Genomic DNA, 23,066 nt, shown 5'->3' on the forward strand with positions numbered 1-23,066 from the left:
CCCCACTTAAAAGACAAAGTGAATGGGGTTAAACAGGTGCTGTGAGTGGCTGGGACGGGCTCACAGGAGGAGGGGCCAGCATGGGCCACGCACCACACTCTCACCCGAGACCCAAAGCCGGCCAGGCCACCGATGGGCAGAGATGACTGCAGCTTCCAGAATAGTGGGCTTCATGGGGTGGGCATCGCAAAGCATATCACATCCCCTGGGGTGGCCCTGGGGGGCAGGGCAGGTGCTGCATGATCCTGCTCCTGTGTCCAGCTCCTGCCACTGCCCCATCTTGTAACCCTCTGGACACAGAGAACGCAGAGAACAGGCAGTGTTCCATGTTCCCACCAAGGGGAAGATCCAGCGCCCGCAGAGAACTAAGGAAGCACCGGGGAGTGTGGTGCTACTGAAGAGAGGATGCGTCATTTGCATTTATCCAAAGAAAGGGTTCACGATGTCTTACGTTCAAACAGATAAAATCAGACTGAGGTGGGGTGGGAGGAGCCTCCCCGAGGCTCCTTGAGGAACTGCCTGGCAGTGACCGAGGTGGGGCTGGGACAATGCCCAGGTGCTGGCCTCTCCTCGGATATTCCGCCATGTGCTCCTGGGGGCAGAGGGTCCCCCAAGGGCAGAGCTCAGCCAGCACCACCCTGCCCACTCTTCTGTAAAGTGCCCCTGGCACGACACTCCCAGAGAACCCAAGGATGCGCCCAGAATGCTCCCAGCAACCACTGAGGGGGCCCTACTGGGAGACCCGCAAAACTGCCAATGCCTTGTAGGCCAGCAGCCGCACGCGCCTTCAGCGCTGGAGTCACGCCGAGGGGCTGACGGGCCAGATGGTCTCTGAGTGCGGCAAATTCCGTCTTGTGAGGGAAAGTGATAGAAGATGAGAGTGTGGGCCGGGCGCGGTGGCTCAAGCCTGTCATCCCAGCACTTTGGGAGGGTGAGGCGGGTGGATCACGAGGTCAGGAGATCGAGACCATCCTGGCTAACACGGTAAAACCCCATCTCTACTAAAAAAAATACAAAAAATTAGCCAGGGGTGGTGGCGGACGCCTGTAGTCCCAGCTACTCGGGAGGCTGAGGCAGGAGAACGGTGTGAACCCGGGAGGTGGAGCTTGCAGTGAGTGGAGATCGCACCACTGCACTCCAGCCTGGGCGACAGAGCAAGACTCCATCTCAAAAAAAAACAAAAAAAACAAAAAAACCATGAGAGTGTGGAGGCGCAGACGACGGGGCACCTGAGCTTCCGTGCTCAGCATGCCGTGGCCAACTGTGGTCTGCACACACCCACCGTTAACTGGGCCCTCCCGCTGCAGACACCAAACAGGGACAGGACGGCGGCACCAACGCACCCACGTCCACCAGTGCCAGGCGACACAGCAGAAAACCAGGATGCCCTGCCCCTCACCGCACTGTTTCCGGGCTCGGCAGGCACACACCCTGAATGAAAGGCTCCAACCTGGCGCGGAGCCACGGCCTGCGTGCTTCTGAAGGAACAAGAGAGACGAAGTCACTGTGGGCCGCACCACATCCTGACAGCAGCTCACCTCCCCAGGCTGGAATGGAACAGATGGAAGACATGGCAAGTCTGTCTGAGGGGAGGTCACAGGATGTCCCTAAAGTCAGGATATGGCACGGAATGCAGAAATCGGAGCAGAGTTCCAACCCCGCCTGCCACTGGTGCGGCAAGACCCGCACACCCCACACGCAGCCTCCTTGGGACCTGGGCTCTTTCTATAAAGGGGCTGCTGGTGCATGTCTCCTTAATGCTCCAGGCCTGTGAGGATCGGATGCCCGAGGGTGCTCCTGCATGTCACGCGGAGGCGGGGGACGCCAGCGATGCCCTCCCGGGGGCGTGGGAAGGGGCTCTCGGCCTCCCTTGACTCTGGATCATCAGAGAAAGTGTCCACCTGGCATGTGAGACACGGCGCACTTCTCCGAACCTCGGGCTGTCTTCCAGCATGTGTTAGCTCTAAAATTCCTTCTGCACACAGCTTGATGTCTCCCCTGTAAGGTGGATCCGGCGCGTGGTACTGTGAGCACCTCCAACCAACTGCTCCCTCCCTTGTGCCTATGGGGGAGAAGCGAATGAGCCAGGACTGGGCTAATCTCAGGCAGTGCCGCCCCACCCTTGCCCCTGGTGGACCGCTCCCCTTGAAAAGGAGCAGCAGGTGGTGGGAAGGGAAGCCTCACTCCGCCCAGCAGAGACAAGGGGTGTGTGGGACCTCACAGAACCGTGTAGACCCACGCACCCCCACTGTACAGATGGGCACTGAGGCTCAGGAAGGTTAGAGACGTTGCCCGGTATCACACAGCACGTGGGGTGAGGAAGTGGAACCCGGGCTGGGGCCGGCAACGCTGAAAACCAGGGTTGTTTGGACGGCGACATGCAACTCCCTGAGGGCTCTGCTCCTGCAGAATCAGGGGGACCCATGCTGCTGCCTACCATGGAGTGCATGGGAGAGGACTGGGGATGGGACAGGGAGCAGGAAGGGGTTGCTCAGTCAGTCAGTGCTGGCAGAGGGAGGGGCGCTGGGAAGGCACTGCAGGCCCTGCGTCTGGGGCCTCTCAGCACAAGGACTGGGCTTTGCACGCGAGGACTGAAGGGTCAAAGGCGAGGCCAAGGTTTCCTACATGGCATTCACTCGGGAGGGCTCCTGAAGCTGGAGACGCACTGCCTTACTTTGTGCGTGTTTTTCTCTATGCATTATCCAGTATTTGGCTATGTGTGCATTTAACTCAATAAGCAATGATCAGATGAAATTCCCCTTGAAGTTCTTTCCTTTTATTCTATCCTGGGGATGAACAGAAAAATATTTTCACTTCTTAAAAATTCATAACGACATCAGATCCAACAAGGAAATCAGTGCCTGAAAAGATGACTATTGACCCGGGACGCCTCTGGTGTACAGGCCAAGACCATGTGCTCAGAGTCAGCCGGCCCCTCCCAGATCTGCTCCTGGCCAGCTGTGAGGCCGCGGTGACACCACCTCCCTGCAGTCAGTTTCTGCAACCATGAGACGGGGAGAAGGACAGCCCTGCCTCACAGGCTCTGAAGGAGGGTGACCTAAGATCAAGCACGCAGAGCACCGCACAGCGCCCAGCATGCATGTGTACAATGTCACATTCTATACTGAAGGAGGCTGAGACAGGAGGATCTCTTGAGCCCAGGAGTTCAAGACCAGCCTTGGCAATACAGTGAGACCTTATCTCTACAAAAAAATTAAAAAAAAAAAAAAAAAAAATTAGCGGCTCGCATCTGTAGTCCCAGCTACTCAGGGGCCGGGGTGGGAGGATGGCTTGAGCCTGGGAGGTGGAGGCTGCAGTGAGCTGAGATCAGGCCACTGCACACTGGCCTGGGCAACAGAGCAAAATCCTGTCTCAAAAAAAAAAAAGATAGTGCTCAATGGCGCCCAGGCTGGAGTGCAGTGGCGTGATCTCGGCTCGCTACAACCACCTCCCAGCCGCCTGCCTTGGCCTCCCTAAGTGCCGAGATTGCAGCCTCTGCCTGGCAGCCACCCCGTCTGGGAAGTGAGGAGCGTCTCCGCCTGGCCGCCCATCGTCTGGGATGTGAGGAGCCCCTCTGCCTGGCTGCCCAGTCTGGAAAGTGAGGAGCGTCTCTGCCCGGCCGCCATCCCATCTAGGAAGTGAGGAGCGTCTCTGCCCGGCCGCCCATCGTCTGAGATGTGGGGAGCACCTCTGCCCTGCCGCCCCGTCCGGGATGTGAGGAGCGTCTCTGCCTGGCCGCCCTGTCTGAGAAGTGAGGAGACCCTCTGCCTGGCAACTGCCCCGTCTGAGAAGTGAGGAGCCCCTCCGCCCGACAGCCACCCCGTCTGAGAAGTGAGGAGCGTCCTCCCTCCTCGTCCGGGAGGGAGGTGGGGGGGTCAGCCCCCCGCCCGGCCAGCCGCCCCGTCCGGGAGGCGAGGGGCGCCTCTGCCCGGCCGCCCCTACCGGGAAGTGAGGAGCCCCTCTGCCCGGCCAGCCGCCTCGTCCGGGAGGGAGGTGGGGGGGTCAGCCCCCCGCCTGGCCAGCCGCCCCGTCCGGGAGGTGAGGGGTGCCTCTGCCCGGCCGCCCCTACTGGGAAGTGAGGAGCCCCTCTGCCCGGCCAGCCGCCCCGTCCGGGAGGGAGGTGGGGGGGTCAGCCCCCGGCCCGGCCAGCCGCCCCGTCCAGGAGGGAGGTGGGGGGGTCAGCCCCCCACCCGGCCAGCCGCCCCGTCCGGGAGGGAGGTGGGGGGATCAGCCCCCCGCCTGGCCAGCCGCCCCGTCCGGGAGGGAGGTGGGGGGATCAGCCCCCCGCCCGGCCAGCCGCCCTGTCCAGGAGGTGGGGGGCGCCTCTGCCCGGCCGCCCCTACTGGGAAGTGAGGAGCCCCTCTGCCCGGCCAGCCGCTCTGTCTGGGAGGGAGGTGGGGGGGTCAGCCCCCCGCCCGGCCAGCCGCCCCATCCGGGAGGGAGGTGGGGGGGTTAGCCCCCCGCCTGGCCAGCCACCCCATCCAGGAGGTGAGGGGCGCCTCTGCCCGGCCGCCCCTACTGGGAAGTGAGGAGCCCCTCTGCCCGGCCAGCCGCTCTGTCTGGGAGGGAGGTGGGGGGGTCAGCCCCCCGCCCGGCCAGCCGCCCCGTCCGGGAGGGAGGTGGGGGGGTCAGCCCCCCGCCCGGCCAGCCGCCCCGTCCGGGAGGTGAGGGGTGCTTCTGCCCGGCCGCCCCTACTGGGAAGTGAGGAGCCCCTCTGCCCGGCCACCACCCCATCTGGGAGGTGTACTCAACAGCTCATTGAGAACGGGCCATGAAGACAATGGCGGTTTTGTGGAATAGAAAGGGGGGAAAGGTGGGGAAAAGATTGAGAAATCGGATGGTTGCCGTGTCTGTGTAGAAAGAGGTAGACATGGGAGACTTTTCATTTTGTTCTGTACTAAGAAAAATTCTTCTGCCTTGGGATCCCGTTGATCTGTGACCTTACCCCCAACCCTGTGCTCTTTGAAACATGTGCTGTATCCACTCAGGGTTGAATGGATTAAGGGCGGTACAAGATGTGCTTTGTTAATCAGATGCTTGAAGGCAGCATGTTCGTTAAGAGTCATCACCACTCCCTAATCTCAAGTACCCAGGGACACAAACACTGCGGAAGGCCGCAGGGTCCTCTGCCTAGGAAAACCAGAGAACTTTGTTCACTTGTTTATCTGCTGACCTTCCCTCCACTATTGTCCTGTGACCCTGCCAAATCCCCCTCTGCGAGAAACACCCAAGAATGATCAATAAAAAAAGAAAAAAAAAAAAAAAGATTTAAAAATCGGCAAAAGGTCTCTATGCCTTACAAATAGTCCACGAGATTCCTGCCATGCCGTCACACATCAAGTATTAAGTAGGTCTTGGGGACGGAAGTTCCTGCAGTCCGGGCCCTGTCTCTTACATCAGTAGCTGTACAGTACAAGTTACTTACCCGCCCAGTGCCCACAGGAGAAGGCTGCGCTCCAAGACCCAGACGCCCCGATCCGCTGACTCTATGCTGCAAGCAGGAAATCTAGGAGTATCGGCCACTCGCCCGCCCAGGGCAGGCTCCCCAGGAAACCCAGGGCACATGAGTGGAGAGCTTGGGAGCTGAGCTCTTCCTCAGCCGCTGGGATGGGCAGAGAGACCAGAAGCCATGGGTTTGCACTAGCAGGGTGCAGCTATTTTTAAGTGACATGTCTCGGCTATTTCGAGGTTTGGATTTTTATTTTACTTATTTTTTTCTGTACTTTCTCATGACTCACATCTTTCAAAATTGTGTCTCAGGCATTTTTAATGCTAAAATCATCTCAACTTCACAGCTGGTCAAAAAATGTCTAAGAGCAAATCAGCTCTTTATCATCCAAATGCAAAAAGGTACATATTAGAGTTGTCAACTTTCTACTGCTGGAAGAAAACTCCACGTTAGTATTTTTCCATTAAAAAATTAACACAGCATTCTGTTTAGGAAATGTGTGTATATTTCCTAAAATACACATCTGAAAGACTTTAAATTGCTATTGCACAGATGCCTTGAGCCCCAGCAGGTCCCGAGGGGCCCAGTGCCCCTGGAGGCCCAGCACCCCACTCTTGCACCTGCACCAGCTCTCCTGGCGGGGAGCAGGTCCCGAGGGGCCGAGTGCACCTGGAGGCCCAGCACCCCAGTCCTCTGCCTGCACCAGCTCTCCTGGGGGGTAGGGGGAAGGGGGGAGCCCACGCAGGTCTCTGAACCACGCCTCAGGCTGCAGCAGCCGCATTACTCACACTCAGCGGACAAAGGATCACTCAGCATTCAATCTCACCGCTTCAAAACATTACAGAGGGAAAACGACACCTAGAAGTAGGAGTGAGATTCGCTGAAGTTCCCTTCTGAGGAAGACCCACCCCTCCGCCTGGAGAGCCGGGGCTGGCGGTGCCTGAGGACCCCTTCGGCCTGGACAGCCCACGCGGGCTTGGGGGTCCTCGCTCTGCCCTCATGGGGCGGCCATCGGTTCCCGAAGCGGCGAGTGAAAATTCGAATGGCCAGTAGGGGGCGCACTCGGAAGTGGCCGCCCCGCATGAGGCAGTTCAGCGGCCCCGAGAGTCGGGGGAGGGAGGTTTATTCTCCGCCTGCACGAGTCTGTGAAATCCGCAACCATGAGCAGGAGAGGCGGCCCTGGTGGGGAAGAGGCCACCAACATCTGGACGGCAGGTAAGTTCCGACGCTTCTGCAGCGAGCGCGGGAGGAGGGACCTGAGGCACGGCTAACACTCAGAGAAAACTACCGGCTGAGGGTCCCTGGTCTGAGTGCTTGGGACCGGAAGAGTTTCGGAGTTCAGATTTTTGCAGATTTTGGAATATCTGCAGGTACAGAATGAGAAAGCTAAATACGAAATTCATTTGTGTTTCATACACACCTTATACACACTGCCTGAAGGCAACTTTATAAAAACACTTTTAACAATTTCATGCATAAAACAAACTTTGAACTGTGCCTGAACTGCAGCCCGCCACACGAGGTCAGGTGTGGAATTTTCCACTTGTGTCACGACGCTCCAACAGTGTCAGACTGTGGGGCACTCTGGATTTCAGATTTCCAGATGCTTAACCAGTACTCAGATTCCTAAGTTACTTGTCAGAAATGCCTATTTCTTGGGATTACACTTCTCTCTGCAAATGTCTGTGAAATTCCTGTTAAATTCTTTATGGATCATGCACATGCTACTAAGTTAATTATGAAATTTAGTGTTTAACGCAGGTCAGTTGCAAAAACAAGAATATTGCTTGCTTCAACCCAGGAGGACAGGTTATTGCCTAAAAGATACACAACACCTAGTATGATGCCTTCAAACTTAAAGAAAGGTTTGTATCTGTGGGTGAAGAAAAGCAGTTAAACCAGAAACTTCCATAAAAACAAGTCTAGTGGAACTGAGCTGATTGCCAAAGTGTGGGAGAAAAAGCGCCAGCAAAAAAATGGTTAACACTAGCCTTCTGAGGAGGCCGCCCAGAGCCTGGCCAGAGAGGAGCCAGAGAGGAGCGGGCGGAGGGGGCCTATAAAGCCCTGTGCCAAGGGGCAGACTCACTGGCTCAGAGGGAGGACGCACCCGCCAGCCAGCCGGGAACCTTCCCTCGCGGGCTCCCAGGGCGGGTCTCTTCCTCTCTCTAGCCCTGCTCAGGCATTCGGCAGGTCCAGCAGAGGTACACCTCCTGCAGCGGGTTCCAAGTGCACCTCCAGCCTGATGGGCCTGACCGAGGAGGCTTCCAGGAGCACAGAAGGGGCTGCAACCCAGGTAGGACTCAGCCTCGGCCTGGCGGTGCCATACCACTGACTAGGGGAGCGGGTGGGTGGTGCCACCCAGGCCGCTGTCCTGTTATGGGAACAGCTGGACACAGACACGCACAGACACCTCACCCCCTCGTGAGAGCAGCACCCAGCTTCCCAAACTCAAGGCACAGACCCCGCTCCCACAGAGCTCCGGTGGTCTCAGCGTGACCGCAGTAGGGGCTTTGCCTGGACGGCCTTTCTAACTCGTGCTGAAAGCAGGACCCAGTATTCCGTCACATTCTGTCCCAGCAAGAACGTGTCTCACTTCAAGAAAATGAGGGTGCCTGCTCTGCCCTGCCCTGCGGCGCCCCAGTCACTCTCACCAACCCTGAAGTCCTGGGAGGGCCACACGCCTTTTGACAGATGCAGACTTAATACAGCTGACTAAAGTGTGGCTTTATTTCTCTATGACAAGCAGAGGAAATCTGAAATGAGGTATTGCACTGTTTATAACTCCATGGCCACCTCCAGTGAGGATGTGGGGCCAGTGGTGAATGGCACACTAGGTTCCTCTCACCCAGGACCACATCAGACACTAGGACACATCAGACACCAGGTCCCATATCTTCTCGGTGTCTGCCAACGATCAAAAGACTCAATTTATATGGGAAAGAAATGAATGACTCGTTTTTAAACTATTTTTCCCTTGGAGTTCATTTAACAAAATTAGGAAAGAAAATAAACGTAAGTTGAGGGTTCTGCCCACCTTTAAACTTCCTGCCACGCCACGGTCTAATACGTTCCAAAATTTCTACATTTAAAGAGCAAAACAAGTCCTCTGTGCCGTTTTTAAGAAATTAAATACAGAGGCAAAATGCGGAGTCTTTCAACCTTCCCGACAGAGCCTGAGAGCAGAGGCATTTATGCTGCTCAATGGTATTATCTACTAAAGATGAATCAAGAGTGCAAAATAACCAAAATCAAATTCACCAGCCCCAGCTAAGTGAAGGTTATTGAGTACTTTTAGAATAACTGACACAGAGGCAGTGATTCATCTTGTCTTCCCCACCCGCCTTTTTTTGAGATGGGGCCTCACTGCAGTAGCTCAGGCTCGAGTGCAGTGGTGTGATCTCGGCTGAGGCTCGAGTGCAGTGGTGTGATCTCGGCTCACTGCAACCTCTACCTGCCAGGCTCAGGCAATCCTCCTTCCTCAGCCTCCCGAGTAGCTGGGACTACAGGCGCACACCACTATGCCCAGCTACTTTTTTTGTCTTTTTTTTAGTAGAGACAGGGTTTCGCCATGTTACCCAGGCTGGTCTCGAACTCCTGAACTTGAGCAATCCTCCCACCTCATCTTCCTGAAGTGCTGGGATTATAGGCCAGCCTTTTTTTTTTTTTTTTTAAGTAAGTATTTTCAAGCAATAGGTCAATAAATCTCTAGTCTGGTTTTGTAGCACTTCAAAACAATAACCCCTGGCCCGGCGTGGTGGATCACACCTGTAATCCCAGCACCGTGGGAGGCCAAGGCGGGCAGATCACTACAGGTCAGAAGTTCCATACAAGCCTGGGCAACATGGTGAAACCCCATCTCTACTAAAAATATAAAACATTAGCCAGGCGTGGTGGTGCACACCTATAATCCCAGATACTCAGGAGGCTGAGGCAGGAGAACCACTCTAACCCAAGAGGCGGCAGTTGCAGTGAGCCGAGATTGTGCCACTGCACTCCAACCTGGGTGACCAAAAAAAAAAAAACATTCAAAACAATAACTCCTAATGATTTCAAAGGGTAAAATGAAAATTCCCAAAGGAAAAACAACTCAAACCCATTCTGAAGTGTTAGTTTACTCCAGGTCACCAGCGCCATCTGGGCCAGGTAATTCTCTGCTGGGCTTGGGCACCTGTCCTAGGCACTGTAGGGAGCTGAGCGGCAGCCCTGGCCCCACCAGCACCCCCCTGTGACTGCCCCCGCATCCCCAGAGACTGCCAGTGTCTGCAGGCTGAGACCCCCGTGGCCCGCTGCATGGAGAACTTCCAGGAGCACAGCGACACGGGGCAGGTGACGGGACCCTCCCCACTGGCGGCAGGGCCAGGGTAACACGGGGCAGGTGACAGGACCTCCCCACTCGCAGCAGGGCCAGGGTGACACGGGGCGGGTGATGGGACCCTCTCCACTGGCGGCAGAGCCGGGGTGACACGGGGCAGGTGACGGGACCCTTCCCACTGGCGGCAGGGCCAGGGTAACACGGGGCAGGTGACAGGACCTCCCCACTCGCAGCAGGGCCAGGGTGACACGGGGCGGGTGACGGGACCCTCCCCACTGGCGGCAGAGCCGGGGTGACACAGGGCAGGTGATGGGACCCTACCCACTGGCGGCAGAGCCGGGGTGACACGGGGCAGGTGACAGGACGCTCCCCACTGGTGGCAGAGCCAGGGTGACACAGGGCAGGTGATGGGACCCTCCCCACTGGCGGCAGAGCCCAGGCACCGCCGTGGGCGGACAGCCCACTTCTCCCTCTCTGCAGAGGATAAGCTCGGGAGGGACTCTCTCCCTGGAGTTTCTTCCTAGGTTACAAACAGCATTGCAAAAACATATTAGGTTTTACAATAATTTGTTAAAACATGAAATAAAAACGTACATATTATTTCCCAAAACAATGACCCCTTTCACTCTATATTATGAAAATAAGTTTATTTTTGGTACCTAGAACACAGAACTAGCATGAGGAAACCGCTGAACTTCTGTTTTATCGTAAGAGAAGATTCTGCTCCGATGTCCAGCTTTCTGGACCCACTCTCTCTCTCAGAAACACTGGCTTTCCCTTCCTATCTTACTTCTCCATCAGCTGCTGAAATGCATTTTCCCCTCTCCTCACAAATAATGCCGTTGTCCTGGGGCGGCCGTGCCCACACCCCCGTTGCTTCCTGGGTCTGCTCTGTGGCTATAAAGGGAAAAACACCCCTGCCTGTGGGAGTGACTCACGTCCAGCCTCCAGCTGCAGCTGAGCGGCCGTGGGACCTGCAGGAAAGAAGGCCATGTACTTCCCACAGGCAACTCTTCCACCTCAGCTCAACCACAGCCACCTCCCGAGCTCATAAAGCTGAGGTTCTGGCCCTCCCCAGTGCTCCTGACACACCCAGACTCTACAGACACCCGGCCAGGGGAGCCAGGCCTTGTCCCAAAGCTGGGGCCACTCGATGAGACTTCATCCTCTCCTGTTGCTTCTCCAGGTACCCAGAGAGTGAGCGGCTCCACGCAGGACTGTGCACGGTGGCCGACACCCGCAGGGACGCCCGCCGGACGAGCACGCGGAGGGCCCTCGCCTCCACGGATGCACCATGCCGGTGTGCGGAGCATCTGTTCTTCCCACTCTCTGCAGTTAACAAACCCAACCCAAACCACCACAGGTGCTCCTCCTGGGGAGTTTCCTGTCTGACAAATGCCAGGCTCACTTCAAGGAGAATCACGCTTCTTTCTAAAGATGGATTCACCATTTAAAACAGAGCTCTGGGAGCCTTTCGGCAAATCTTGAAAGCTACACGGCGCAGAGACATGGATGTGACTTCCCAAGCCCGGGGCGTGGGCCTGGAGATGTACCCGGGCACCGCGCAGCCTGCGGCCCCCAACACCACCTCCCCCGAGCTCAACCTGTCCCACCCGCTCCTGGGCACCGCCCTGGCCAATGGGACAGGTGAGCTCTCGGAGCACCAGCAGTACGTGATCGGCCTGTTCCTCTCGTGCCTCTACACCATCTTCCTCTTCCCCATCGGCTTTGTGGGCAACATCCTGATCCTGGTGGTGAACATCAGCTTCCGCGAGAAGATGACCATCCCCGACCTGTACTTCATCAACCTGGCGGTGGCGGACCTCATCCTGGTGGCCGACTCCCTCATCGAGGTGTTCAACCTGCACGAGCGGTACTACGACATCGCCGTCCTGTGCACCTTCATGTCGCTCTTCCTGCAGGTCAACATGTACAGCAGCGTCTTCTTCCTCACCTGGATGAGCTTCGACCGCTACATCGCCCTGGCCAGGGCCATGCGCTGCAGCCTGTTCCGCACCAAGCACCACGCCCGGCTGAGCTGCGGCCTCATCTGGATGGCATCCGTGTCGGCCACGCTGGTGCCCTTCACCGCCGTGCACCTGCAGCACACCGACGAGGCCTGCTTCTGTTTCGCGGATGTCCGGGAGGTGCAGTGGCTCGAGGTCACGCTGGGCTTCATCGTGCCCTTCGCCATCATCGGCCTGTGCTACTCCCTCATCGTCCGGGTGCTGGTCAGGGCGCACCGGCACCGTGGGCTGCGGCCCCGGCGGCAGAAGGCGCTCCGCATGATCCTCGCGGTGGTGCTGGTCTTCTTCGTCTGCTGGCTGCCGGAGAACGTCTTCATCAGCGTGCACCTCCTGCAGCGGACGCAGCCTGGGGCCGCTCCCTGCAAGCAGTCTTTCCGCCATGCCCACCCCCTCACGGGCCACATTGTCAACCTCGCCGCCTTCTCCAACAGCTGCCTAAACCCCCTCATCTACAGCTTTCTCGGGGAGACCTTCAGGGACAAGCTGAGGCTGTACATTGAGCAGAAAACAAATTTGCCGGCCCTGAACCGCTTCTGTCACGCTGCCCTGAAGGCCGTCATTCCAGACAGCACCGAGCAGTCGGATGTGAGGTTCAGCAGTGCCGTGTAGACAGCCTTGGCCGCAGAGGCCCAGCCAGGGTGTGACTCGGGAGCTGCACACACCTGGGTGGACACAAGGCACGGCCACGTCATGTCTCTAAACTGCGGTCAGATGTGGCTTCTGGCTCCTCGGGGCCTCGCGAGGGTCACGCTTGCCTGGTCACCCTGGGGCTGCTTAGGAAACCTCACGACTGGTCACCTTGCACTCCTCACACAGAATTGCTACAATCCCAAAGCGCTCGCCCCGCAGGGTCCAAAGGCCAGCGGTGACCAGCCTGTCGCCCAGCTCCTCCCCGCCAACCCTGCCTGCCGCCGCACCTGCCTGCCGCTGCAGGAAACATTTCTGACACCGTCAACCAGGAAAGCCACACGGAGAGGCCACTGTGGGTGAAGCGCCTCAGTTACACAGGAAGCCTAAAGCAAATCTGCCACCGTGGGGGAACTGACGCTGGAGATGCAAGGTGCTGGTGGGTCTGAGCTGGACGTCGCGGTGTGTCCTCTGTGCCCACGGTCAGAGCTAGCTAGCGCACCGCCGAGTTAAAGAGGAGAAGGAAAACATGCTGCTCTGGTGCACGCCTGAGCGTCCTCCATCTTCCAGGACGGCAGCAATGGCGCTATGCGGCCTCACCAGGCCCACGAGGAGCAGCAGCGCTCGGCCCGGAGCAGCAGGAAGGCCCCTCTGCGGAGCGCCCAGCCCGTGGCAGCAGGAGGGCCCCTCTGTGGAGCGCCCAGCCCGTGGCAGCAGGAGGGCCCCTCTGTGGAGTGCCCGCTGTCTGCTCCGGGGTGGTTCAGTCACTGCTTGTTGACATCAACATGGCAATTGCACTCATGTGGACTGGGACCGTGCGAGCTGCCGTGTGGGTTAGTCGGGTGCCAGGACAATGAAATACTCCAGCACGTGTGGCTGACGAATTTGTTTCTACAGAAATAACAGCTGGGGACAACTGCAGTGATGATGTAAAAACCTTCCCATAAAATGTAAGAAAAGCTGATGAGGCTGGTGACGTTCAGCCTTTGTCAATAAACCTGTCATGTGCGGATCCTTCCGGAGGCTCTGTCCTGGGGGTCTGCCAAGTGGGGTGGGACGTGGGGTGGGCATGGGGCACTCGGGAGAATCCCTCCCCCCTCACAGAAAACACAGCCCTCCCCTGCCACCCTGAAAACTCTCACAAGGCCAGCCTCTGAGTCCGGCCAGCCGGACCTAACCTGGCATTTCCAGGCTGTCCAAAATGCCGTGGGGGCACTTCTGTGTCATGCTTGGGTGCCATGACGAGCTTCCCATGAATGTAGGAGGCAGGGCTCAGCCTTGTCCAGCAGCCTGTGCGACCTAAGCTGCCTTTCTAGAAGGCTCTCGGCCGCGTGCGAGGCCCAAGAGCTCTGCGGCACCCAGGCGCTCCTGGAGCAGCTGGCCGGGAAGGTTCCTGCTCCTTCTCCCATCACCGGGGCTGGATCCTGGCACTGCTCCCCTCCTTTCCCGCCTCACCCACCTGGCAGCAGCTGTCCCTGATGTTACCAAGGTGCACCTGAACCAGCGCCTGCTTCTCCATCTTCACAGAAACCCACGCAGGGCGTCGGGATGTGTGGGTGAAGGGAACTAGCCACCTGTACTACCCCCTCACTTTTCCTGTGTTTGCGGTTCTGTTCTGTTTATAAGCTATGATACTGTTTTTTATTTGTGATAACATCAAGTTTGATATGCAAACATATTGAAAGGAAAAGGCCAATTAAAGAAAACATCTGCAAAAGAGCAGGGGGTGAACGGGTGCAGCACAATGAAGACTGAACGCAGCCATGTTGAGTCCAGGAAACTCTCTCCTCCCGTCCATGGGACATAACATAACCACACCTGAGCCCAGGAAACTCTCTCCTCCCGTCCATGGGACATAACATAACCACACCTAAGCCCAGGAAACTCTCTCTCCTCCTGTCTGTGGGACATAACACAACCACAGTGAGTCCAGTAAAACCTCTCTCCTCCCGTCTGTGGGACATGAAGCTGTGTGTCGGTGGGTGTGGGAAGCCTGGGTCTCTCAGGCAGGTGGGGCCTGTATTCTCCATGACCCCAGCACTGTGGTGCTGGGCTCCTCAGGAAGAGAGCGCTGCCCAGACCGTGGCCTGCAGGAGCGGCCTCTGTGCCCACTTCTATCAGGATTGCTTTCCTCATAAATGGCCCACCGGGAAGCCTGGGAACAGGGCGGCTCCCACACACTAACAGGTCTCGTGGAAGTGGAGATTGCTGTGGGGTGGCCAAGCCAGAAGCCAGGCTCACGTATGGCACAGTCCTGCAGAACACCGTGCGTGGCTTGAGCCACGACTCAGGCCCGGCGCACCCCTCCCTCTGCCCTTCCAGAGCCTGCCCTGCAAGTCACCCCAGCTAAAAGGACATGGCCATCACACTGACATCCGTGCTCTGGAGCTCCTTCCAGGCCCCAGGGACGAGACTTGCCCTCCTCCCCAGGGATGTACTCTCTCAATGCCCAGGACAGCCAGGCAGCAGCCCCCCAAACCCCCCCCCCGCCACACCTGGGCGCTGTCTTTACAAGATGCATGCTTCAATGAAGCTCCCCTTTTGACCTCAGTGTTGCCGATGGGGAAAAACCATCCAAGTCCCAGAAAGCAGGCGGGGTGGGTGCTCTACCACCAGGCACCCAACTACCTGTCAGGCATTCCCCACACACAGTCCCGTTCACATAGCTTCAACAGGGGCAAGGGCAGACGCTTTAAAATACGCAGACTAGGCCGGGCGCGGTGGCTCACGCCTGTAATCCCAGCACTCTGGGAGGCCGAGGCGGGCGGATCACGAGGTCAGGAGATCGAGACCATCCTGGCTAACACAGTGAAACCCCGTCTCTACTAAAAATTACAAAAACTTAGCCGGGTGTAGTGGCGGGCGCCTGTAGTCCCAGCTACTCTGGAGGCTGAGGCAGGAGAATGACGTGAACCCGGGAGGCGGAGCTTGTAGTGAGCTGAGATCGCGCCACTGCACTCCAGCCTGGGCGACAAAGCGAGACTCCGTCTCAAAAAAAAAAAATAAATAAATAAATAAATAAAAATAAAATACGCAGACTAGAGACCCAGCATTTCTGACTTCCAGTACTGACGAGCTGACGTGGGGAGACCCACACGGAACGTGGTCTGGTCCCCACCCCTCACAGCAGCCCCGTGGGGTAAGCGCTGTCCCCACCACACCAAAGAGGCACTAGAAGGGTCAGTCACTGCTCAAAGCCTTAAATGGTGGGTGACACAGCCAGGAATTCAGCCACGCTCTCCTGGCTCAAAGCCCACAAGCTCTGTAGCACTCGGCAACCCCTGGCGTCTAACTGGCAAGAGCACGCCATGCAGAAATCATACAGGGCTGGGGGCCATGGGCATCGAGGGGTCACCCAAGGTCACCAGCCCAACCTCCTCTAAAGCCTGCTGTGCAGGAAGTGCAGGGACGGCAGCAGCGGCAGCGGGGAGGGCTCCCTTAAGGTGATCTGGGTGGGAACTGCGTCTGAACAGAGCCCCAGGCATCAATCAGGGACGGGACTCAACTCATTCCTCCACGTCAACCCACCACAGGGAACAGTGCTGACTGTGGCGTCCTTCCCTCCCTGCCACAGACGCGGCTTCCATGCTGCCCGCACCAGACACCGCTGTGAGTGCGTGGAAGCGTCACGCCGCCCCACTACGCCGCTCCTCTCCGCCAGGTCTCTTCTGGGGACTTGCCCAAGGCTCTGAGCAGACAGAGCTGACACGCCGCCATCTAGCCGCCGGAAGCAGACTCTTGACCTGTGAAGCTGGCGGCGGCACTGCTCTGAGGCCAGTCACACGAGCGACAGGCACCCAGCAGCCAAGCCGCCGGGCTGCGGTAAGGGCAGGTGCAACACTGAGGTCCCCACGCAGTAGAGCCAGCCTTGGACCCTGGGCCCTGGAGTCCCTGACCCTGAGATCCCAGAGCTGGGAGCTGTAGGACAGAGACCAGCAGGCCGGGCAGGGACTCTGCGGGTGCCGCCGGCGCAGCCACACACGCCCTTCTCAAGCGCTTGCCTGGGAGCCAGGGCAAATGTAATTATTTTTGGCAGGCCCACGGTGAGATAAAATCAAGGCGTCTTAACTGCTCTGTTGTTTCCTGGTAACCCAACTCTCCTATACATAAGTGCTTTTTAAACCCATAAAGAGCTCAAAAGTACATAGCTGCAAGCATGGGAAAAACCCCCGTGTTAGCAATGAACGTGACCTCATCGTTCTTTGTGCTTAACAATCAACTCTTGACCTCACGAGAGTGACACGGCTTACCCGCCCTTCCCAAGCCCCGCACCTCCCACTCAGTGAGAAGTGGCAGCGGTGGGCTCACTAATGCTCACGCACCCACTCACCTGCAGTCTTGGGGGGCAGGGTGGGGGAGAGAACTACAAAGAAACCTTCTTAGGAGGGTGTTTCTGTGGCGGGGTGGGAAGCCATTCCAAAGCCATCCTAGACGCCCCGTGAACTGGGCACATGAGGCAATGTGAGGAGGCTCCTGAAGCCGGGGCTCTCCCAGCAGAGGCGGGAGACAGGGCAGGCGAGGGGAGCCCATGGGAACGGGTCAGGGCTGAGGACAAGGCTTAACCCAGACATTGAAAGTAAGAAGCAGCACACGGACTATGGGAGTACGTTTGAACACTCACAGACACACGCTCACATGTTCCAAGTTCTATCTCTGCAGCCCACCTGCACAGGGCCTGGCCCCGAACACTGCCACCCTCCAGAAGGGCCCAGGACTCCGGGAGAAATGGCTGATTTGGGCCGGGGCAGGGAGAGACAAGATGAGCCTGGGACAGGTGGTTCTGATTGAGACAAGAAAGGCTCCAAGAGCACGTCGGGTGACACCCAAAGGACACGGTGTCCTCGCCAAAGCTGGGACAACGTGAGCAGTAAGATGAGTAAGAAGAGACAATCGTGATAGACCATGAAAAGCAGGAGTCCGCAAGTCTACTCCAACAACAAACAGACCTAATATAATTTAAATAAAATGAAAGAATGCATGAATGGGAAGAGTCTCGTTTCTAATAAAGTGCTGGCTGGTAAAGTAGTTGGAAAAGCATCACTCTGCACCTTTCAGAGGGAGACGGGGGCAGGTAAGAGTCACAAATGGAGGGCGAATCTCAGGGGGCAGTGAGGTGCAGGGGACTGCAGAGCCTACCTGTCCCCCACGGATGGCTCATTAGTGCTCGGGGAAAGGTCACCACACAGTGGAGACGGGACAGCCCCTCGCTGGGTGATCACATGGGCAGAGCGTCGCTGTCGCGTTCCCGCAGCGGCCTCCCCTTCCAGAGCCTCGCTGTCGCATTCCTGCAGCCGGCCTTCCCTTCCAGAGCCTTGCTGGTCTCTGTGGACCAATTCTGTCCCTCTGAAGCACAGGCCACCTTCGGACAGTGCTGGCTAACAGCCGCCCCGTGCTGGTGGGCCACGGGGACGCCAACCCAACACTCCACACACACTTCATTAGCAGCCACAAAACATTTCCTAAGAGCGGAAGGGTTTCCGCCATCTGGAATCCTAGACGCCATCCTCCAGCATTTATTGTAAAGCTTCTAATTAAAGCTTTCTCTTCTCGCTCACTGCCTGGTAAGTCGAGCTTTACTTTTCTTCTCCACGGTGGGAAACTCATTACCTGGAGTGTCTTTGGATGTAGTTTTAAATTAAAAATGGAGGAAAAGAGCGTTAGTCAAAATTAGAGCTGAACTGACTGAGTCTCTCTGGACTCCCTCAGAAAGTGGAGATGCCAGCTCCGCCTCCTGCAGAGCTTGGTTGCCAGGGCTGGGTCAGGCTGCCTGGGCGTTGCCGTCTGACCTGTGCACAGATGTGGCCAGGTGAGGACACAAGCTGTTGTCTCGTTTGCTGTGTGCTGTTCGCAGACACGTCTCACTGGGCGGTTTGCTCAGAACTCCAGGACAAGGGTACGTCATTCAGGCCACGGTGTGGCAGACGCACCTGACGGCGGGGACTCAACCACGGCAAACCCTGAGTAACGCTGTGCGGCAGACGCACCTGAGGGTGGGTTCGGAGTTCCAATCTGAGCTATGGAACCTGGGTATGGACAACTGGATAATCCACTTCTCATTTAAGAGGAACATCTGAGCCCCCGTCCCCGTTCTGTGCACTGCAAGCCAAATGGGAGGGAGAGCCTGTGTTCTGGGTTACATGAAGGTTGCCAGGTGGAGGGTGCTGAGTGGAAATGCTATACACGCCACTTGCCTTTTTCAAGCAGGTGCGTTCTCCTGTCCAGCCGGCCACCACTGCACCCTGCCCCGTATGAGCCCTCAGTGGAGCCCCATGTCTCGTTTGCTGGCACTAGGCCTCTCCTCAGGCCTCCTGAAGCTGCTGCCAGCCCACAGGAGCCGACAGAGGCTGGGTGCCGTGTTCAGGCCGTTCTCGCTCTTCAGGTCCGGCTGGTGAGCAATTCTCTGGGAGAGAGTGGACACCAGAGGCAGGCAAAGCCACACCTGTGGGTGCAGGCCACATGCAGGCTGCACAGACCCGGGACAGGTCTGAGCTCTGAGGCGTGCGGCCCATCTCCACGGCAGGAGCTTCTGTCTGAGCCTGGGGAGGAAAAGCCTCCACCTCGCCAAGCGGCGTCAGCTGGGGAGCCTGGGCCGTGCGCCCTCAAGAAGCCATGGCTGGAGGCCTTTGCTCCAGACATGACCAGCCCCTGCCTTCCTGGCTCTCTGGCAGGTGGTGAGTCAGCTGACCCAGCTCTAGCGGAAACAAAGTGGGGGCTGGGGGAGGGGCCGTCTGTGAAATGTCCCCAGCCAGAGCCCCTCACTGTCCCCTCTGCCTCCCTGCCTCCCGGCCTCCACAGGGGCTTCTTGTGGTTAAAAAAAAAAAAAAAAAAACCCTTTCTGAGCACTTTACCCATCTCGCCCACAGGCAGAGACGACACCCCGAAAGGACAGCTGCGTCTACATCCATCAGCAAGTCTCCTGGGAACGGCTGAGGGGCAGAGATGAGAGAGGCCCACAGACGCAGGCACAGAGCCCCGTGCACCCCTGCTCCTGGCCTAGGCGGGGTCTGCAAAGGCCCTTCCACCGCAGGCACAGCCCGTCAGGGAGGCTCACGGTCCACTCAGAAGGACACAGCCCGTTTCAGGGAACATAGGCCCAGGCGGCCCTGCCACAGGCTCCCAGTGTCATGGTGGCCCCTGAGGTGACACGTGCGCCACGAGGGCAGGCGTGTATGTGCGCACACTCCTGCAGACTCTGCTCTCGCACACGCCCAGGCTGCGTTGCTGGGAAACGTCCGCTGCTGCGGTTGGTCTGATTTCTGCCATTGTCTGGTGGGTGGAGGATGGAGCCTGGGAACAAGGGTTAAAAAGCCAAAGGAGCACAGAACAAACGCCCTGGAAGCTGGTGTGCTGCTGAGCCCAGGTACTGGGGTGGACTCCACCTGAAACCTACCGCCAGAAGTCAGCTGCTGGGAGTCCCCAAAGGGGCCCAGCTACTCTGAGAGCAGGCGCGTGCGGCGTCGGACCAGGGGCTGGCTCTGTAGAATGTGAGCATCTGCCAACTGAGCCTCTGAACACGACACAGTGAGCGGCTCCTTACACAGAGCCCCTTCCTTCCTGCTCCCGCCCCTTCCCCAGCTATTCCTGAACAACTTCTAGAGCTCTGCACCTTCAGCCTCCTGTCTGATTCCCGCCGGGATCGGCCTTCGCACAGCCGCCCAGGTTCCTTGCAGGGTGGACCGTCCCGTGTCCCAGCACCAGGCCCTGCCCAGGCGTGCCTCCTGAGAGGGCCCACTCAGCACGGCCACGGCAGCCTGAACTCCCAGCCTTGGTATCCACGCAGCCCGCAGCTCTCTGCAATGAGGGGCCGGCAGCAGGCCCAGGGAGATGTCAGCTGCCCCAGGCAATCACAAGCAAGGAGGTGCGCGTCGCGGACACAGCACGAAGCCCTGCTCGGCCTCCAGAAAACGAGGCTCGCTCCTGAGTCTCGGCTCGCTGGGCCACCGTCACCCTGCTCTCTGGTTCAAGAGGCAGCGGCCAGGCCGGCCGAGCCAGGAACAAGCTGCAGTGCCTTGGCAGCGTGTGAAATGCAGAAGGTCTTGCCCATAGAAGTCATCACAGCAGAGCACTCTCCCCACAGGGGCTGGGCAGCATGTCCGCTGACCACAGACCTGGCTTTGGGGCACGTGCACCACCCACGTTAACCATCCAGAGCTACAGGCAACAGCCCAGTGCCAAGTGCAGCCAGCCAGAAAAGAAAAACACACAAAAGAACGGCAAAACACAAACTCCGTCCAAAGTCCACCCACGAGCAAAGCCAACCGCATTATTCAGAGCTGCGCGCCCAGCACACGGCTCTAGAGAGAAGCGAGGAGCTGGGCCCAGTGGCAGTGGCAGTTCCCTTCTCCACCGTGCAGTCCCACTAAAGCTGCGGGCAGCTCTTGATTTGTGTATCTTACAAGAAGAAGAGGAGGGGGAGAGAAGGGAAAAGTCGGCGTCTGCAGCCACACTCAAGTTCTTCCGCTCATCCACGACTGTGAAGCTCACAGCTCCGGCCACACTGGCGTTCAACACCAGGTCACTGTCACTTCCACAGGGGACGGTCTCGCTTCTTTGGTAAAACCAAAGGAGTGTTTCAAACCATGCCCGCCTTCCATTCACCTGTTTTTAAAACTTTTTTTTTTTTTTCAGAGCAGGGGCGGACGTTTATTAAAAAGCTTTAAGAGAGAAAGGAAGGTGCACTGGGAAGAGAACCCAGCGGGCGACCTGGAGAACAGGTGACCCACTGAACTGTGATCCTGCGCCCCTTTCCGTGAGGGTGGGCCGCCCGCAGGCACGGTGCCCGCCTCACCCTTGGGAAGTGAGCACGTGTGCTGGGATTGGGAAGTTGCACACGGGCAAGAAAGCAAGCACGGTGTCAGCAACATCAGACACAGAATCAGGGGCTTCAGTAAGAAAAAGGACAGCAGCTCTTCCTTGCAGGAAAATAGAGTCTGGAGGAAAAATACCCCATCCCCTGCAGCAGCTTGAACGGAAACACTGTACAGGAAGGTGGGCACACCAGGGAGCGAGAAGAGAGAGACACTCTGTTGCCGTCTAGACCCCGACCCCTTACCCGTGACACGGAGCCCACCACATGTCTGAGAGCAGACCTCTGCAGCGTGCGGGCCGGGGTCTGGACGGGGTCTCCCGGGCCCTCCTCCCTGGCAGCCCCGTCCGGGAGGCACGGGTGTGGCCAGTTCACACATAAACGGTGTGGAACATCACAGGCCACAGGGAAAGGCGTTTACGTGGCTATCCAAACTAAACCTCCTCCCACGCCCGACCCTGTGGTAAAAGACAAGTGTGCATGCTGGGCAAGGACGAAAGCTTCATCCCCTGGGCTGAGATTGTCGGGTGAAAGCGTCGAAGTGGAAGTGGCTACTGAAGAAAAACCCTCGCGCAGGGAGGCACAGTCATTCGGCTTCTTTAAGGAAAACCCCAGCTATCAGGCGCTATGCACACAACAGTCGTTAGAATGACCTTACACCCCACAAAACACGCAGTCCTCTTGGCGGTATATCTGCAGCTGAGGAGCCTGTCACCACACGAATTAGCCCTTATTTGTATTTCCATTCCCCAAGTTCAACTGTATCAGGAGACATTGGCTGATGAAACTGTTGACAAAGCCAGACTTCCTGCTACAAAGCCTGACTTCAGAAATTCAGACCACGCTTTCATTATGATCAAATGTAAACCCAACTTCAGAAATTCAGACCACGCTTTCATTATGATCAAATGTAAACCCAACTTCAGAAATTCAGACCACGCTTTCATTATGATCGAGTTTAAACAAAACCAACAGCGACGTCCCCACCCTGCACAGGAGAGGGCTGTGCTCCGTCTCCCGTGTACTCTCACGGCATCTCCCCAGCCCGAGACAGGTCTGCGGTTGTCCCCACTTCACGGTGAGACACAGGTGTGCAGAGGGTGCCCAACCCGGAACTAGCTTGGGGGTGGGCTCCCAAGGACCAGGCAGTGTGGAGAGCACCCGGTGGGGCAGGGGAGAACTGGAAGGATGGAAGGAACCCTGGCCTGAACGGCCCACAGCAGCGCTGGCCCCTGCCCAGGGAGTAAGTTCCCACCAAACTCCAAGCTCTGTGCTTTGGGATCTCGGTGCCACCTAAGCACCAGCCCCGTGCTGGCACCCACCAGGCTCTGCCGTGGCACCCACAGGTTTCGCCCCATCTGGTTACCATCTCACACTGCCAGGCGGGACCAAAGTACCTGGGTTGAGGTGGCAGCTATGCTGAGTCCTGAACTGTGGGCAGGGCTCTGTCAGGCCACAAAGGCCCTGGAGAAGGCCAAGCCCCACTGTCAGCACCGAGGCAAGGGCCTCAACACTGGATTTATTTACCAGCCTTTAAAAGCATCATCCGCCATGCATGCAGTGGCCCGGGAGGCTGAGGCTGGAGGGTTGCTGGGCCCAGGAGTTCGAGGCTGCGGTGAGCTATGATCATGCCTGTGAATAGTGACTGCACTCCAGCCTGGGAAACAGTGAGACCCATCTCTAATGCATTCACGTCATCTATGAGCAGCAAATGAAAGCTCAGACACCTGAGAGGCCGGTGGCTCCAAGGTGCTGCACACCCTGACGCCCGCATGTCAGTACTGCAGCTCTGGGCAAATCACAGCAGAGCTTTCCTCCAGGTCAGCGCAACTGTGTTCCCGAGGG

At 57.8% G+C, this 23,066-nt stretch overlaps 2 protein-coding genes across 8 annotated transcripts in view; one reads left to right on the forward strand and one right to left on the reverse strand.

The window, feature by feature from the left end:
- Window positions 1-23,066, reverse strand: part of C6H7orf50 (chromosome 6 C7orf50 homolog) — a 142,242-nt gene that overhangs the window by 82,538 nt on the left and 36,638 nt on the right. The window lies entirely within an intron of this gene.
- GPER1 (G protein-coupled estrogen receptor 1) lies at window positions 11,270-13,427 on the forward strand. Its single transcript, XM_034963477.3, has one exon. It carries the CDS (start codon window positions 11,270-11,272, stop codon window positions 12,395-12,397), a length of 1,128 nt encoding a protein of 375 aa, XP_034819368.2. The 3' UTR covers window positions 12,398-13,427.

Source organism: Pan paniscus, chromosome 6 (assembly GCF_029289425.2).
Source record: "Pan paniscus chromosome 6, NHGRI_mPanPan1-v2.0_pri, whole genome shotgun sequence".
Taxonomy (NCBI): domain Eukaryota; kingdom Metazoa; phylum Chordata; class Mammalia; order Primates; family Hominidae; genus Pan; species Pan paniscus.

Bases quoted from the DNA above. Each gene is read 5' to 3' on its own strand.
- GPER1 (XM_034963477.3), top strand. From the start codon at position 11,270: ATGGATGTGACTTCCCAAGCCCGGGGCGTGGGCCTGGAGATGTACCCG.